Raw genomic sequence first — 14,253 nt, 5'->3', positions numbered from 1 at the left:
GCTATGAATGCTGATAAGTATATAAGGAACATTCTGGAAGAGCATGTAGTGCCATTTGCCCCATACATTGGTGAACATTTCATTTTTATGGACGATAATGCCAGACCCCATCGTGCGCGCATCGTTCAGGAGTACCTTGAAGAGGTTGAAGTCTCTCGAATGGAATGGCCAGCACTAAGTCCAGATCTCAATCCGATTGAGCAGGTTTGGGACAACCTCGATAGAAGACTGAGAAGTTCAGAAAATCATCCAGCTACTCTTAATGACTTAGGAATCCAACTCGGAGAAATCTGGGAAGGATTAGATCAGAACATTTTAAGATCACTCATTTTGAGTATGAACCGTCGTTGCCGAGCTGTAATTAACGCAAGGGGTGGAAATACCAAGTATTAAATCACTTATCAGCATTTCAGTATTTTGAAAATTGTTCATTTCTCTTCTTTCACATAAGATTCGGTGAAATCCTCAATTTTTCTTCTATTCAATGTGTCTTGTTTCGTTCAAAACCTTCCCGAGAAAACATAAAAAATAAGTTATAAAGTCAACTTAAGTTAAGTTAAGTTAACTTTCATTAAAATTGAGATTTTCAGAATGTGCGTTAATTTTTTTGCGCAGTGTATCAGCAAGCGAATTGAGTCAAGGAAATTTTTTTGATAAAGAAAATTGTTGAGTAAAGAAAAATATCAAATGCGAAAAGGCATACGGTAACTTGATATTATTTGGCAAAAAACGGCATAACCAATTTTACTTTCAGTAACGCTGCTGAATGGGTTTAATCGAATGACCTTTAATTTGATGTATCACTGATAGTTGGGGAGCCGACGATGCTAAATCGGGATTTACTCGAGCGTCGTGGATTTTGAAGATTAGATGATAAAAAGAAAAAAAGGTTCTATGATGTATGCACTTTCAGCGGTGGGGAAAGCGTCTGCAGCTCGGTCTGCAGGGTCTCAAAGATGTATTATAAAAAAACTCGTCAGGTGTACATACTCGAGCGTGTCAGATTAAGATACTGTATAATATGCCCTACGTGTCTCTGATAATGAATTCATGCTTATCTGGCAGTTTGCGCGGTGGGACTGACCGTACGGAAGAGTTGAAAAAGGTAAAAAAAAATTCCAGCGTGTCAGATTTTTGGAGGATATGTTAATTAGACCCAAAGGAAGCTATTTTTCAAGGGACTGACAATTTGGACGTGACGCAAGGTCACAGCGGTCCTTTGAAAATGTAAAAAAAAAATCGTTACTTGTACATACTCGAGCGTGTCAGATTTTCATACAGATGGTTAATTTGGGTGTTGCAGATGTGTTGATCCATTATTCTGACACTAATCAGGAGGGGTTTTCTTAATCTGACATTTTGAAGATAATAAAAAGTTCGAACCTTAAAAAATTGGTTTGTAAAAACAGATTAGGTCGGTTTTCTGAATTACTGAATGGGCACGAGGTGTTCAACTCTGTTCAAGCGTTTTGTATCTTGTGTATTGTATTTTATAATTTTTTTAATTAAATTTAAATACCTACATTTGATTGAAATGGGTAAGTCAGATAGCCTAAATTTGTCCCCTTTCATTGATGTCAGGAATAAATCAATTTAAGACTTTCGAAGAATGCTTGAAATAAATTCTTATAAAATTCATGCAGAGTTTTTCAGCAAGGTAAAACTTCGATCTATGCTCCACCTCAGATTTTAATGATTATTTTTTTATAGATAGAATTCTTTACGAGATTCTTTATAAGGAATCTGATCATATTAGTTTCATTCTGCGGAAACTCCTCGGGAAACTCTTAGTTCGGCAGTTATGATTTTTTGAAATTTTTGTAAAGTGCATTATATCGAATTCGACATTGTGCTTACGTCAGATTTTTTTTGGCGATTTCTTCCTGGATGCAGAAAAAATACAAAATCTATACATACAACTATCGATCCCAGCAAACTTTCAATCTAACAGAAACGATTTTTCGAATTTAATCAATATACATGCTATATCAATTTATTATCATGAAACATTATTTTTTCACTTTTCGGACCTTTTTTCATCGCCTACGATGTACTGAAAAACTAACAGTTTTCTCCTGAACTCAGAAATCAATGCCCAAACTGAAGCATTTTTTCATGTTTTATCGTCTTATGTCTTGAAAGAATCTTCATCTCAAAAAGTTTTTTTTTTGTTTAGAATTCAAATTCACATGATCCCACCTTGCGAGCAAATTTCGGTCCTCCGCTCACCAACCTTCGAAAATTTTTTGGTACTCCCTTGTACACAATGCTGGGAAATTAAATTATACATTGTATTTTTCTTGTTTGGTACTTGATGTTAAGTTAATCATCCACATTCAATAACAAATCGGTAATGAAAAGTACTAGCTTGAATCGATGAGAAACAGTTTTCAACACTCTTTAATTTTTATCGATTGAATCACTAGAATTCCCAGAAATTTGTATGTATTTATAAATTCTGACGGTTGAAAGCTCTTGGGAGTTGAATAAACATTAACCTATCGAATTGAAAAAAATGAAAGAAAAGGTGTATTTCCTGGAAATTGTTGATAGGAAAATCAAAATGCTCCTTTTTTCTTGAGCGATGTAGGAATCGGGCCTACATATACATGCCTATTATTGCCTATATGGACTGCAAAATGGCTCACCAGTTATTTTGATGACTAAACATCCAGATAGTTACAAAACACAAACATTATTGTCGCGATTTTAGACACAGGTTTACAAAAATTAAGCTAAAACATTAGAAAAAACACACAAACTATCACTACCAGAATAAACGCCTACCATATTTGCTTCCGACGGAGCAACTCGCTTTCATCACAAATCGGATTGTGACATTACAGGAATAACAACAAAGATGATTGACGCAGCTGCGCAAGGCTTCCCTAGGGGCAATACAAGTTTTTGAAATAATCGGGAAACTCTGCGAGATTCACCAATACCGAATTGATCATGAAATAGTTGTAAAGACACGCTAGTTCCATTCATCTCCCCAAAAATTTAACATATTCAAGAAAGGTCACCGGTATTTGTTATGGCAAATAAACATAACCTGAAATTTTGACAACCCCAGTAGTTCCAATAAATGTTATGTTTGACCTAAAAGTCAACGGACCTATTATTCATTGGCATTGAAAGCAAAGAGGTACAAACCAGAGATTAACTTTTCCTTCTTCTTCTTGTCTAACATAGTAGTGGTTCTATGTTGAAAGCAATGCACCACAGAAATAATTCTGTCAGATTGGTAAACACCGTGGTTTTGCTGTCTAACCTCACAAATTTTCAAAGTAAATTTGAAAATTGAAACTCAAATAAACTTTTGCGACTCATTTTTCCATTCAATTGCACTCAAAATGTCTACAATGCCAGTTTCCTCCACAACTTTACTACCTTTAGGTTGGTTGATATACGGATTATTCTGAATTTGCAATTATGTTTTACTTGATATTCAGTAATGAAAACATTTTTTTTTGTAGAACTCGTAGACAAATGTATAGGTTCACGAATTCATATTATTATGAAAAATGATAAAGAAATGGTAGGAACACTAGCTGGTTTCGATGATTTTGTCAACATGTTATTGGAAGATGTAACAGAATATGAGTCAACACCTGAAGGGCGAAGAATTACAAAACTAGACCAAATATTATTGAACGGAAATAATATTACCATGGTAAGAAACCCTCAAAATTCATACTTCCCTAAAGCAGTAGATCGTACTATTGCTTTATTCTTTTTTCAGTTGGTCCCAGGGGGAGAAATGCCTGAGTGAAATATGGAACCAAATAATAAATAATTTCTTTTACTTTTGATGTAAGACTTCTTTATTGAATAAGTGTTATATGATTTCAAATTGGCATTTTCTACAAAAATAAATTACCTATTTCAAAACACTTGATAATGTGTATTCTGTTGTTCAACTGAAATAGTTGATGACTAGTTAATCTAGTTATTTCTCTTGAAACTTAAACGTTATGTTCCAAATTGGATGTACTGGGGGATGAATAAAGCATTCTCTGCTGTTTGTGAGATTTTAGAACTGCTGAAGCAATTATAGTTGTCTTGAAATAAGTGTTACCCTCAAGACACGATGGATAACTGGTAATTGCCTTTCATAAACTCCATCTCTATTGAATTTTAAATGCAAGGTTTGTCTATGGCAAGGGTGCAAATACCTAACTTCCAGTGATAAAGGGATTCCATAATTCATTTTGAGAAAATATAAAACTGAAAAGTGAACACGTTAAAATAAATCGGAATTTATTCAGTAATACATCCATTGATATGAAAACCAACAAATACAATATACATCAAACTCAGCAGGAAGGTTATCAAGGCGGTAATTTCAAATAACTTCAATCAAAGATGAACTTCTATTTTTTTCAAATTTGTTTGGTACAAGAAAATTGCTAATTTTTATTTATTTATTTTTTCTTGAAGCCATTAACCCTCAACCGGCGTGCCCAGAAAGTTCAACACTCCCAGTCAGAGTAATAAACAATTCAAAAGATCTCTACCAATATGTACATTAGGATTTTCTCTTGATTCATTGGACAAGGGTGTTTTCCTCAGTGTTTTCTGTAGTAATGCAAGACTGAGAATTTGAACCGCTGATTTTAAAGAGAAAAATACCGGCAATGCTCTAAATCTCATTGAAAAAAAGATTGGAAATTACGAGTCATGTGTAGGCGTTTCAAAGCAAATTTTTTTTTCTATATTGCAGGCAAATGAATTTTTGCAGTTTTTCTCTCCAAACTTTGAATCTCTTTTCTTCACTACGTTCGCGCCATAGTCTCTGCATTGAAAAATTACACCAACAGCGTCACGCGAGTCGAACCAAGTTGCTCAGAGTGCTTTCTACTAAGAACTACTGTAAGAATTCAACGAATTCCACTGAGTCAGAAATAACTCGATGAATTATCCCACCACAGGAAAGTACTCAGAAGCGCGAATCAATAAAAGCGAAGTTTTATACGATTATTTCAACATGCGAAAGTCCGAGGGACTCCACAACGTAGGTTGAGGGTTAATGAATCAATTTAGAGTGTTTTAAAGACTCTCCCGAGTTGGTGAATGAGAAATATGTATTATTGTATGAATTATTTTGGGAATTTACGAAAAGTTGTAGAATGGAAAAGCGTCAACAGCGCTTTTGCTAAATTTTGGAATTGTCAGTTCAGAATTATTAATTACTGAATTGAATAATTACTAATCTAATATTTTCAGATCACAATTGTAAATTCGCGTAATAATGGATTGATATGGAATATTTTCCAGGTTTGAATTCATGGCTGCCAAGAAGCAAATATGTAATTTCAAATTATTCCAATGTATCCAAATGAGAAATATTAAGATAAAGGCCTTATATTTCATGAGTAAGTATGAACGAATAAGTAAGCAAAAGAAGTTTGAATTATGAACTAAAGGCCAAAGATTATAGAGTTAACTTAACCTAACTCTATAATCCTTGCTAAAGGCCTCGTTATGCTCTTGTCTCTGTCGTTATGCTTATGAGTGACCCCGTGTGTACGTGTATAATGTTCGATTTGTATATCGAATAATTACACAATCAAAATTTCTTCTTTTCATTCAGCCTAAATATTCTGAAATCTTGCCATAGCTCACTACATTGAAAGTTCGGGCAATTCAGATCTGCAACAACTGTCTTCGTTCCAGACTCTGCCAGAGACAACTCTGCCTCATGCAAATATTCTTTTGTTAGCTTTCTCTCATACCTCATAAAAATGTAGGACCGATGTGTGTTCATGTAGTCTCACAGCCGTCTATAAAGACTTTTTCCAGAAGGTTGCGTTTTGTCTGTTACGACGTAGTTGCCAATCAAAACATTATCATTATCAAGTAGTCTTATCTGGGGTCTGTAGTACTTGTGTAGTGTCTTATCATTATGCTACGCCACTGCCTATCTACTCAGAGACAGGTTGTCTCTGTCTCTACTGCATTCATAGACCACTAATTACAAAGAAAATACAGCCAGTTGTTGATCATTTGTTGTTGTCTCTTTCCAGAGTCAACCAGATTGTCTCTGATCTTCCTCTTTGGACATAGCCAGTCTCTGGATGTTTATGTTCTGTGTTCTGTGCTATAGATATAGGATCTAGAGATATAGATATAGGATATAGCTAGAGATATAGGATCCATATCTTCTCTATATCTCCTTGAGTTAACTATATAATCTTTTAGCTGTATCTTCTTGACAAAAATTATGGAGGGTAGATTACGAAGAGGAGGAGAGAGAGAGATCTCTTTGCTACGAGATTGATTTTGTTTTGATGATAAGGAATCTATCTCTGGGTAAAAAATTTCATTATTGTTACCTGAGAATCGACTAGTTCAAGTTCCTTCTGATTAATCAGCTCATTTTGTTGCACGTATTTGAAGAAAGAGTGCGTTGACCTATTAGCTTTGAATTTCATCAATGAGTATCAGATAATGTTATGAAAATTTCGAATTATCCAGTCCATTCAAATTGATACAAATATGTGGTTTGTTGACTATATTCGTATTCCTCAAGATAATGGAGTGTTTTCATTTTAAGAAAAGCTTTTGTTTTATCAGTTCCATTTGAATATTCCATTTAAATATTTATCAACTTGATAGTACCCCGTACCACTTAGAATGAACTGAGATATCAAAAGCAATAAGTATATATAGCCAGAGAGTCTCTGATATATCCTAGAAACTTCTCATGAATTAGTTAAAAAGTGAAATTTTACATTCTAGTCATGAGTGCCATTAGTTTTTACTTTTTTGCTCTACTCTTCGGATTGTCTGTTTCTCAAGAACCTAGCAAAGGTGTATTATACCCAAAGACGACTGAAACAAGAGAGAAAGTGTCTCTAGATGGATTATGGAATTTCATACCAGCCAATATGTCTCAGCCGTTAGAAGGATATTCAAAATATTGGTATAAACACAGATTTATAGATCTAAACACTACAGTACAATTGATGCCAATACCTGCAAGTTATAATGATATAACAACAGATTGGAGTATAAGAGACCATGTAGGAATAGTTTGGTATGAGCAGTTCTTTTATGTACCTGTTTCGTGGTCCGATTCAAAAAGAGTTTGGCTGAGATTTGGATCTGTTTCGTATGCTGCTGAAGTGTGGATTAACGGTATCAAAGTACTATCTCATCAAATTGGTCATTTACCTTTTCAAGTAGAGATTACTGATTTCGTTAATTTTGGCAAGGAAAATAGGGTAACGGTTTCATGTGATAACACTTTATTGGAGGACACGATACCTCAAGGAAAACTGGAAACTTTGAGTAGTGGACGAGTATCGCAGACTTACACATTTGATTTTTTCAACTATGCTGGAATTGATAGATCAGTATTTTTATATTCAACACCAATAATATACATCGATGATATAACTATTGTGACTGAAAGCATAGAGAATGGAACAGCACTTATTTCTTTCAATGTTGCTTTTACAAACTGCTCCGATGAAAATGTGACCTGCCATGTTCAGCTTTATGATAAAATGGGAAACGTGGTTGCTACTAGCATATGCGATGAAGGTAATCTTTTGTGCAGACTGTTTGATCATGTTACTCATATTCATTTGGTTGGGATTAATTGGGCATGTAGATAAGAGTGATTTATGCTATGAGTAATGTGCTAGATAGAGAGTGGATTGGAAAAATGTAGCTCCTATTTGGATTATGTTATTCATTCAAACCATTGTCAATTAATTTTATGAATTCAAGTAAAATTTCTTATGGAATAAGGATCTTATCAGTTTTTAAATACACTGCGCAAAAAAATTAACGCACATTATGGAAATCTCAAATTTATTCTACAACTGAAGGTGTTCTCAATGATGATTATTTTTATCAGAATTATGCATGCATATGTTATCCACTTTCAACGGTTTTCTTCTATACAGATGTTGTTTCCCAGCAGGAATAAAAAAAGATGATATTATCAGATTTTGAATGTATTAGCTCCATTCTAAAATCAGTCGTTATCGATCAATTCTAGTGATCAATAGTTTTTCTTTCGTTTGATTTTCTACACTCGATCGCAATGCAACGCGAAACACGCAATTTGACCCAAGAGGAATGTGCCCAAGCGGTAGTTTTGCGAGAAGAAGGGTGGACATACACAAGAATTGCAGAAAGGTTTGGAGTTTCCCATACAAGTGTGTCCAGAATGTTGCAGCGATTCAAGGAGAAAGGTATGAATGTCCGAAGACCAGAACAGGGTAGACCACGGGTAACAACTGCCATTCAGGAACGTTACTTGAGAGTTTCTTTGTTGAGACAACGGTTTGCAACCGCTCGCCGCCTTCAAATTCAGCTTGAGCAAACTCATGAGGTGCAAATTAGCACTCAGACAATAAGAAATCGCCTCAGAGAATATGATTTAAGGCCTCGTGTCGCGGCAAGAGGCCCAGCCCATCGAAGGGCGCGTTTGGATTTTGCGAAAGAGCATATCCATTGGGAAGAGGCCGATTGGGAAAGAGTTCTCTTCACAGATGAGTCTAGATTCTGCCTCTACCATTATGTGATCGACGTTCTCTTGTACACAGACGTCCACATGAAAGATATGATCAGTGCAATTTCTTGAATACTACTGGTTTCGGGGGAGGATCGATTATGGTATGGGGTGGAATATCTTTGACTGCTCGCACAGACCTAGTGGTCGTTATAGATAATGGAGCTATGAATGCTGATAAGTATATAAGGAACATTCTTGAAGAGCATGTAGTGCCATTTGTCCCATATATTGGTGAAAATTTCATTTTTATGGACGATAATGCCAGACCCCATCGTACGCGCATCGTTCAGGAGTACCTTGAAGAGGTTGAAGTCTCTCGAATGGAATGGCCAGCAAGAAGTCCAGATCTCAATCCGATTGAGCAGGTTTTGGACAACCTCAATAGAAGGCTGAGAAGTTCAGAAAATCATCCAGCTACTCTCAATGACTTAGGAATCCAAGTCGGAGAAATCTGGGAAGGATTAGATCAGAACATTTTAAGATCACTCATTTTAAGTATGAACCGTCGTTGCCGAGCTGTAATTAACGCAAGGGGTGGAAATACCAAGTATTAAATCACTTATCAGCATTTCAGTATTTTGAAAATTGTTCATTTCTCTTCTTTCACATGAGATTCGGTGAAATCCTGAATTTTTCTTCCATTTAATAAAACCTTCCCGAGAGAACATAAAAAATAAGTTATAAAGTCAATGTAGAGTTAACTTTCATTAAAATTGAGATTTTCAGAATGTGCGTTAATTTTTTTGCGCAGTGTAGTTCAGTACATTAGATAATCAATTTTGGTTTGCATTGTTTCCTCCAACTAGTTTTGTGCTATTTGTAAATAAGAGAGATGCATATGGTTTTACAGGTGATGGTAAATTAATAGTTGAAAATCCAAAACTATGGTGGCCTTATCTTATGCATGAAGAACCTGGTTACCAATATACTTTCGAGGCAAAACTGGTAGACGACAATGGTGATTTGGTAGACGTCTACCGACTTCCAATAGGAATCCGTAAACTATCATGGACCAATACCACTTTTACGATCAATAATAAGCCAATTTACCTTCATGGTTTTGGCAAGCACGAAGATTCGGACATAAGAGGCAAAGGTTTGGATCTTCCTCTCATAATGCGGGATTATAATCTCATCAAATGGATTGGAGCTAACGCATATAGAACATCTCATTACCCTTATGCAGAAGAAATAATGGATCTTGCAGATTCACTGGGTATAATGGTTATCGATGAATGTCCTGGGGTTAACGTTGAGGGTTTCAGTGATGCATTGTTGAAAAATCATAAGAAGTCGTTGACTGAATTGATCAGGAGGGATAAAAATAGACCGAGCGTTATTTTATGGTCTGCAGCAAATGAGCCTAGAACGCAACAGGCTGCTGCTAAGGCTTATTTCAAAGAACTCATTGATCATATAAGAGAATTAGATAATTCAAGACCTGTAACAATTGTTGAAGCCCAAGGATGTAAAGTAACAGCATCTTCATCATTCGTGGACATAATTAGTTTCAATCGGTACAACGGTTGGTATAATAACGGTGGAAACATCGATGTCATCACTGAGGCAGTGATGGAGGAAGCGAAATGTTGGCATGATCGTTTTCAAAAGCCCGTTATTCTTCAGGAGTACGGTGGGGACACTTTGGAAGGCTTGCATTTTCTACCAGACTACATCTGGTCGGAAGAATACCAGGTCGATTTGATGTCCAAACATTTTCAAGCGTTTGATTTGTTGAGGGATCAGGGATATTTTATCGGAGAGTTCATATGGAACTTTGCCGATTTCAAAACTGCCCAAACGTATACGAGAGTTGGCGGTAATAAAAAAGGGATATTTACTAGAAATAGGCAGCCCAAGGCTAGTGCGCATGTGTTGAGGAAGAGGTACTGGGGTTTGGCTGAAATTTTATACAATGCTACGTTGCCTTCAGATCTCAATACTTACATAATTTCGAAAACGGCGAAAAGGCATGAAGAACTATAGACAGCTATGATGCTATTCTGTTAGAGCCTTATGAATTATAATAAGTTTTTTATCTATGTACAAATATTTTGGCATTAAAATCTTTTCAATTAAGTGTAAATTAACCAGTTTATTATTTTGTTTATATTCATAATTAACTTGGATGTTTCATTCCATATGTCAATAAATAAAGAAAATATTGAAATAAGTATATTCAGAATAAGATATAAGCTTGAAAATTATGTTGATTTCAATATTTTTGGTGGAGGGGCACCTAGAATTCTGGGGTGATGGGCGTGCCCACCCTGTCCCCTACGAGTCTACGCCCATGGAGATGTTCCTTATTGGCAAATGGATGATGAAGTAAAATTTTACATTAAGTGACATAGGACTTGCATTTTATTGGAGAATCAGTATTTTTCTTTATTTTTAAACACTGAGTAGGTGGAAGTGACCATTAGGATCAATTTAAGCATTTTCATCAACGATATATTCCTGGCTCAAGGAAGGCTCGTGACAATATGAGGTGAAGAGACACATTCAAAAGAAAATAAAGAAATGAATAACTCTATTTATTGCAATATACCCAAGTGCTTCAGCCCAAGAAAGAAAATATAAATATATTGATATATTTCGATTTCTAACAATATTGATGTAGTGAACACTTTGAACGGACACCACAAGGTGTCCCAAGATGTTTCATACAGCCAAAATCTCGACTCTCAGACAGGGTAGAATAGAAAATTCAAACAAAAAGTATTTTTAGTGGCATCAGGAACTCTACCAGCTGTCATTGAAATTTAGTTTCTAATTACCACCCCTAAAAAAACTAACCCAGATATACAGTATGTCCGTAAACGAATGCGAAGGACTTAGGGAGATGATTCCTCGATGAAAATAACCAGGTGTAGTTTATATAAATTTTTTTTCGAAATCGACCTCCCTTCCAATATAAAGCCTTTGGAAGGCGATGACGAGTTGACAGTTTTTAATTTTTTTTTACGGGTTCTAAAAAATACTGACTCATAAAACTATACATGATATGAAGCACTAAGTAGATGTTACTCTCACAATTTTTTTATTATTTTGCGTAAATTCAACCTTTCAAAATAATGATTATGAATTCTGGCTCATCCACCATTTTTGCGATTCATGGTGAAATATTTTTTATGTCCCAAGATGTTCCATACGGTCAATATCAAGTAGAAGAAAGATCGAACAAAAAGTATTTTGAATGGCATCAAAAACCAGAATCCGTCGTTAAAATTTTGTTTCTAATTATCGCCCCTAAAAATCTACTTCCAGATTTTTTTAAATTGCACCATTATAACTTTTTCACCCTAAATGATTCCCTAGTGAAATAAAAATTTTAATTGTACCCTTATATATTGTTCACTCTAAACGATTACCCAATAGAAAAAATATGTTAAAACAATAAAATTAAATAAAAAAATTATTCTATTCCATAGACAGTGAACTGAGCAATACCTGCCTGTGGTTGTCCACTCTTTAAAAAGAGGGAAAGAGAATTTGCTGGTGGAGCAAATTTCGAAAATTTGTTACGTTAATTTTAATTTAAAAAATTTTTTTTGTGTTTTTGTTATGAATCGAGGTGTTGTTTGTGTTAATGTTTTTTTGTTGTCTGTATTAAATATCTTGGGAGACTGTGAATCGCAAAAATGGTGGATGTGCCAGAATTAATAATTATTTTTAAGGGTTGAATGTATGTAAAATAATAAAAAAATTGTTTTAACATATGTCTCCCCTGACTTCAAGTTAGTACCTATTATATTTTTCCCTTTATTTTACATATTCAAATGATATCGAATAACCACAAGTCATGAAACGAAAAAATTCTATTATTCTGTTAACTTCAGGAGATGTAATCACAAATCACATATGATATATGATCAATAATAACCACAAATCACGAAACGAAAAGGTCATATTATTCTGTTAACTTAAGGAGATGTAATCACAAATCACATATGATATATGATCAATACAACACGGATGCTTATTCTTATACATCTATCTATTTCAAGCAAATTAGAGCTACCTTTACCTGTTTGATTACTTCTAGGAAAATAGAATTTTCTCGGTGTAGACCTTGGAATTTAATGAAATTCCACATAAATGTTCTCCGATTCGTGTGGTTAATGAGGATTCACTATAGCAGGAAGCATAGGCGTCTATATAACATTTACTTTGGGGGGATGCTATGGGGAGATACCTGGAGTTGGTTAGATTATTTATTTTTCAATTATCAGAACCTTTACATATGCCATCTAGATGGTAATTACATATGAAGTTAAACTACCCAAAAAGAAAGCAGAAGAGAAAAAATTATTCGAAATTCTTAAATTAATCTTTGGTACACAGGGTACTTATATAAATTAACCAATTCACAATTCAATTTATTCTGTGTAATTTACACTACTGGAAGTTGAAGATTTCGAAAGGTTCAATATTGTTATTTCGTTCTGTTTTTTTTTTTTTGGAAATTTCGTTAAAGAAATGGAACCTGAAGCTGAATGTAAGGTAAGCTTTTTTTTCAAAGATAAATTTCTGAAAACCATTTTCACTCCTACTTTCGTGTATCTTAACATGACCTAAGTATCAACACAAAAACGCACGGTTTTCTCCAAGCAATTGCTTGGATACCACGACTATGTATTACCGATTTTAGTATCAACATTTTGCAATTAATGTTTTCTGGAGTACTAAAAACTACGAAATTGTTCATAGAAACATTCATGCGTATATACCTAATTAAAACTGAACAGGATATTAAACTCGTTGATAAAGGAGATGAATAAAAATTATATGCTTTTCATGTGCACTATGAATTTAACAAATATACTCAGCGTTTCCTGACTTCTATTCCACTGATCCTATAAATAATTGTAGAGGTAAAATTATTAGGACGCCAATTGAAATATGGAACCATTTCATTAGACGATTCTAATTTTTCAAGAGATAATTGATCACAAATATATCAATAAAGAAGTGTTTATTGAAGTACCTTCTACCCTTGAGTATTGAGTACCTATTGAATACTCAAAGCTTCTACATATTTAATATGATATTTTAATTGTGTAAAGTTTGAAATTGTTTGTTTTGTTACATATATTCAAGATTAATAAAAATGTTCAACTCTTCTATTTTGGTTCAACAAGAAAGGTGTATGGAATTTTTGAAGAGTCAATCGAATTACCTTAAAAACATTAGCGTTGCCAGAATGGTATTATACAGGGTGACTCTTTGACTCGTGCAAATATTTTAACAGTAGATTCTTGAGATCAAAAGAAACACTCTTCTGCCTTAGCATTTTTTCCGAATCAGCTCGGTTTGAAAGATACAGAGTGTTGAAAAACCATAAAAAAATGTTATTTTTAGTTCTGTCTCATTAACGGTTTCATCGAATGAAATGAGTTTCGGAATATAGTTTTTCATTTATTTGATGAATCTTTTTCGAATACAAGATATCACCGACGTCTTCCAGTTTTCTCATTATGACCATTAGGTACCATAAAAATACCAAAAATTCAAAGAACCCAACTCTTGAAACTAAGTTGGACGCTATATATCTAATGAATATTTGAACGTTTTGTAATTTAAAATAATTCTTCATATTTTCTCGTGTAATATGCGCCATTTTCGAGTAATTTGAGAATTTGTGAAATTTGAAAAATTGGGTACTTTGGTTGAATACAACTCTGTTTAAAAGACCCTCAGATGAGTAGTCACAGATT

General features: G+C 34.4%; 3 protein-coding genes across 4 annotated transcripts in view; 2 read left to right on the top strand and 1 right to left on the bottom strand.

Moving 5' to 3' along the window:
- LOC123322580 (kalirin) overlaps positions 1-3,044 on the bottom strand; it is a 247,743-nt gene extending 244,699 nt beyond the window's left edge. Inside the window, exon 1 of the mRNA XM_044910525.1 lies at positions 2,788-3,044. Within this exon, the coding sequence (XP_044766460.1) occupies positions 2,788-2,821 (34 nt within the window). The 5' untranslated portion in view covers positions 2,822-3,044. The remainder of the gene's footprint in view (positions 1-2,787) is intronic.
- Positions 3,045-3,241: 197 nt separating this feature from the next.
- LOC123316018 (U6 snRNA-associated Sm-like protein LSm5) lies at positions 3,242-3,896 on the top strand. Its single transcript, XM_044901931.1, has 3 exons — positions 3,242-3,399; positions 3,480-3,676; positions 3,746-3,896. The coding sequence occupies exons 1-3, from the start codon at positions 3,357-3,359 to the stop codon at positions 3,773-3,775; spliced, it is 270 nt and encodes an 89-aa protein (XP_044757866.1). The 5' UTR covers positions 3,242-3,356; the 3' UTR covers positions 3,776-3,896.
- Positions 3,897-5,275: 1,379 nt separating this feature from the next.
- LOC123316649 (beta-glucuronidase) lies at positions 5,276-10,608 on the top strand. Of its 2 annotated transcripts, none has more exons than XM_044902837.1 (3): positions 5,276-5,378; positions 6,745-7,551; positions 9,384-10,608. In XM_044902837.1, the coding sequence occupies exons 1-3, from the start codon at positions 5,291-5,293 to the stop codon at positions 10,517-10,519; spliced, it is 2,031 nt and encodes a 676-aa protein (XP_044758772.1). In that variant the 5' UTR covers positions 5,276-5,290; the 3' UTR covers positions 10,520-10,608. The 2 variants fall into 2 exon arrangements, with proteins under 2 accessions (XP_044758772.1, XP_044758780.1); XM_044902845.1 differs by lacking the exon at positions 5,276-5,378 and adding an exon at positions 6,126-6,315.
- The last annotated feature ends 3,645 nt before the right edge of the window (positions 10,609-14,253 follow it).

Source organism: Coccinella septempunctata, chromosome 1 (genome assembly GCF_907165205.1).
Source record: "Coccinella septempunctata chromosome 1, icCocSept1.1, whole genome shotgun sequence".
In the NCBI taxonomy this organism is placed as follows: Eukaryota; Metazoa; Arthropoda; class Insecta; order Coleoptera; family Coccinellidae; genus Coccinella; species Coccinella septempunctata.
The sequence above is the reverse complement of the archived record's forward strand: the minus strand, read 5'-3'. Positions and strand labels throughout refer to the sequence as shown.

Excerpts from the sequence above, each read along its gene's own strand:
- LOC123316018 (XM_044901931.1), top strand. The coding sequence starts at position 3,357 with ATGTCTACAATGCCAGTTTCCTCCACAACTTTACTACCTTTAG. Across the intron at positions 3,400-3,479 it reads CACAACTTTACTACCTTTAG|AACTCGTAGACAAATGTATA; the intron begins GTTGGTTGATAT and ends TTTTTTTTGTAG. Across the intron at positions 3,677-3,745 it reads ACGGAAATAATATTACCATG|TTGGTCCCAGGGGGAGAAAT; the intron begins GTAAGAAACCCT and ends TTCTTTTTTCAG.
- LOC123316649 (XM_044902837.1), top strand. The coding sequence starts at position 5,291 with ATGGCTGCCAAGAAGCAAATATGTAATTTCAAATTATTCCAATGTATC. Across the intron at positions 5,379-6,744 it reads AAAGGCCTTATATTTCATGA|TCATGAGTGCCATTAGTTTT; the intron begins GTAAGTATGAAC and ends TTTACATTCTAG. Across the intron at positions 7,552-9,383 it reads TACTAGCATATGCGATGAAG|GTGATGGTAAATTAATAGTT; the intron begins GTAATCTTTTGT and ends ATGGTTTTACAG.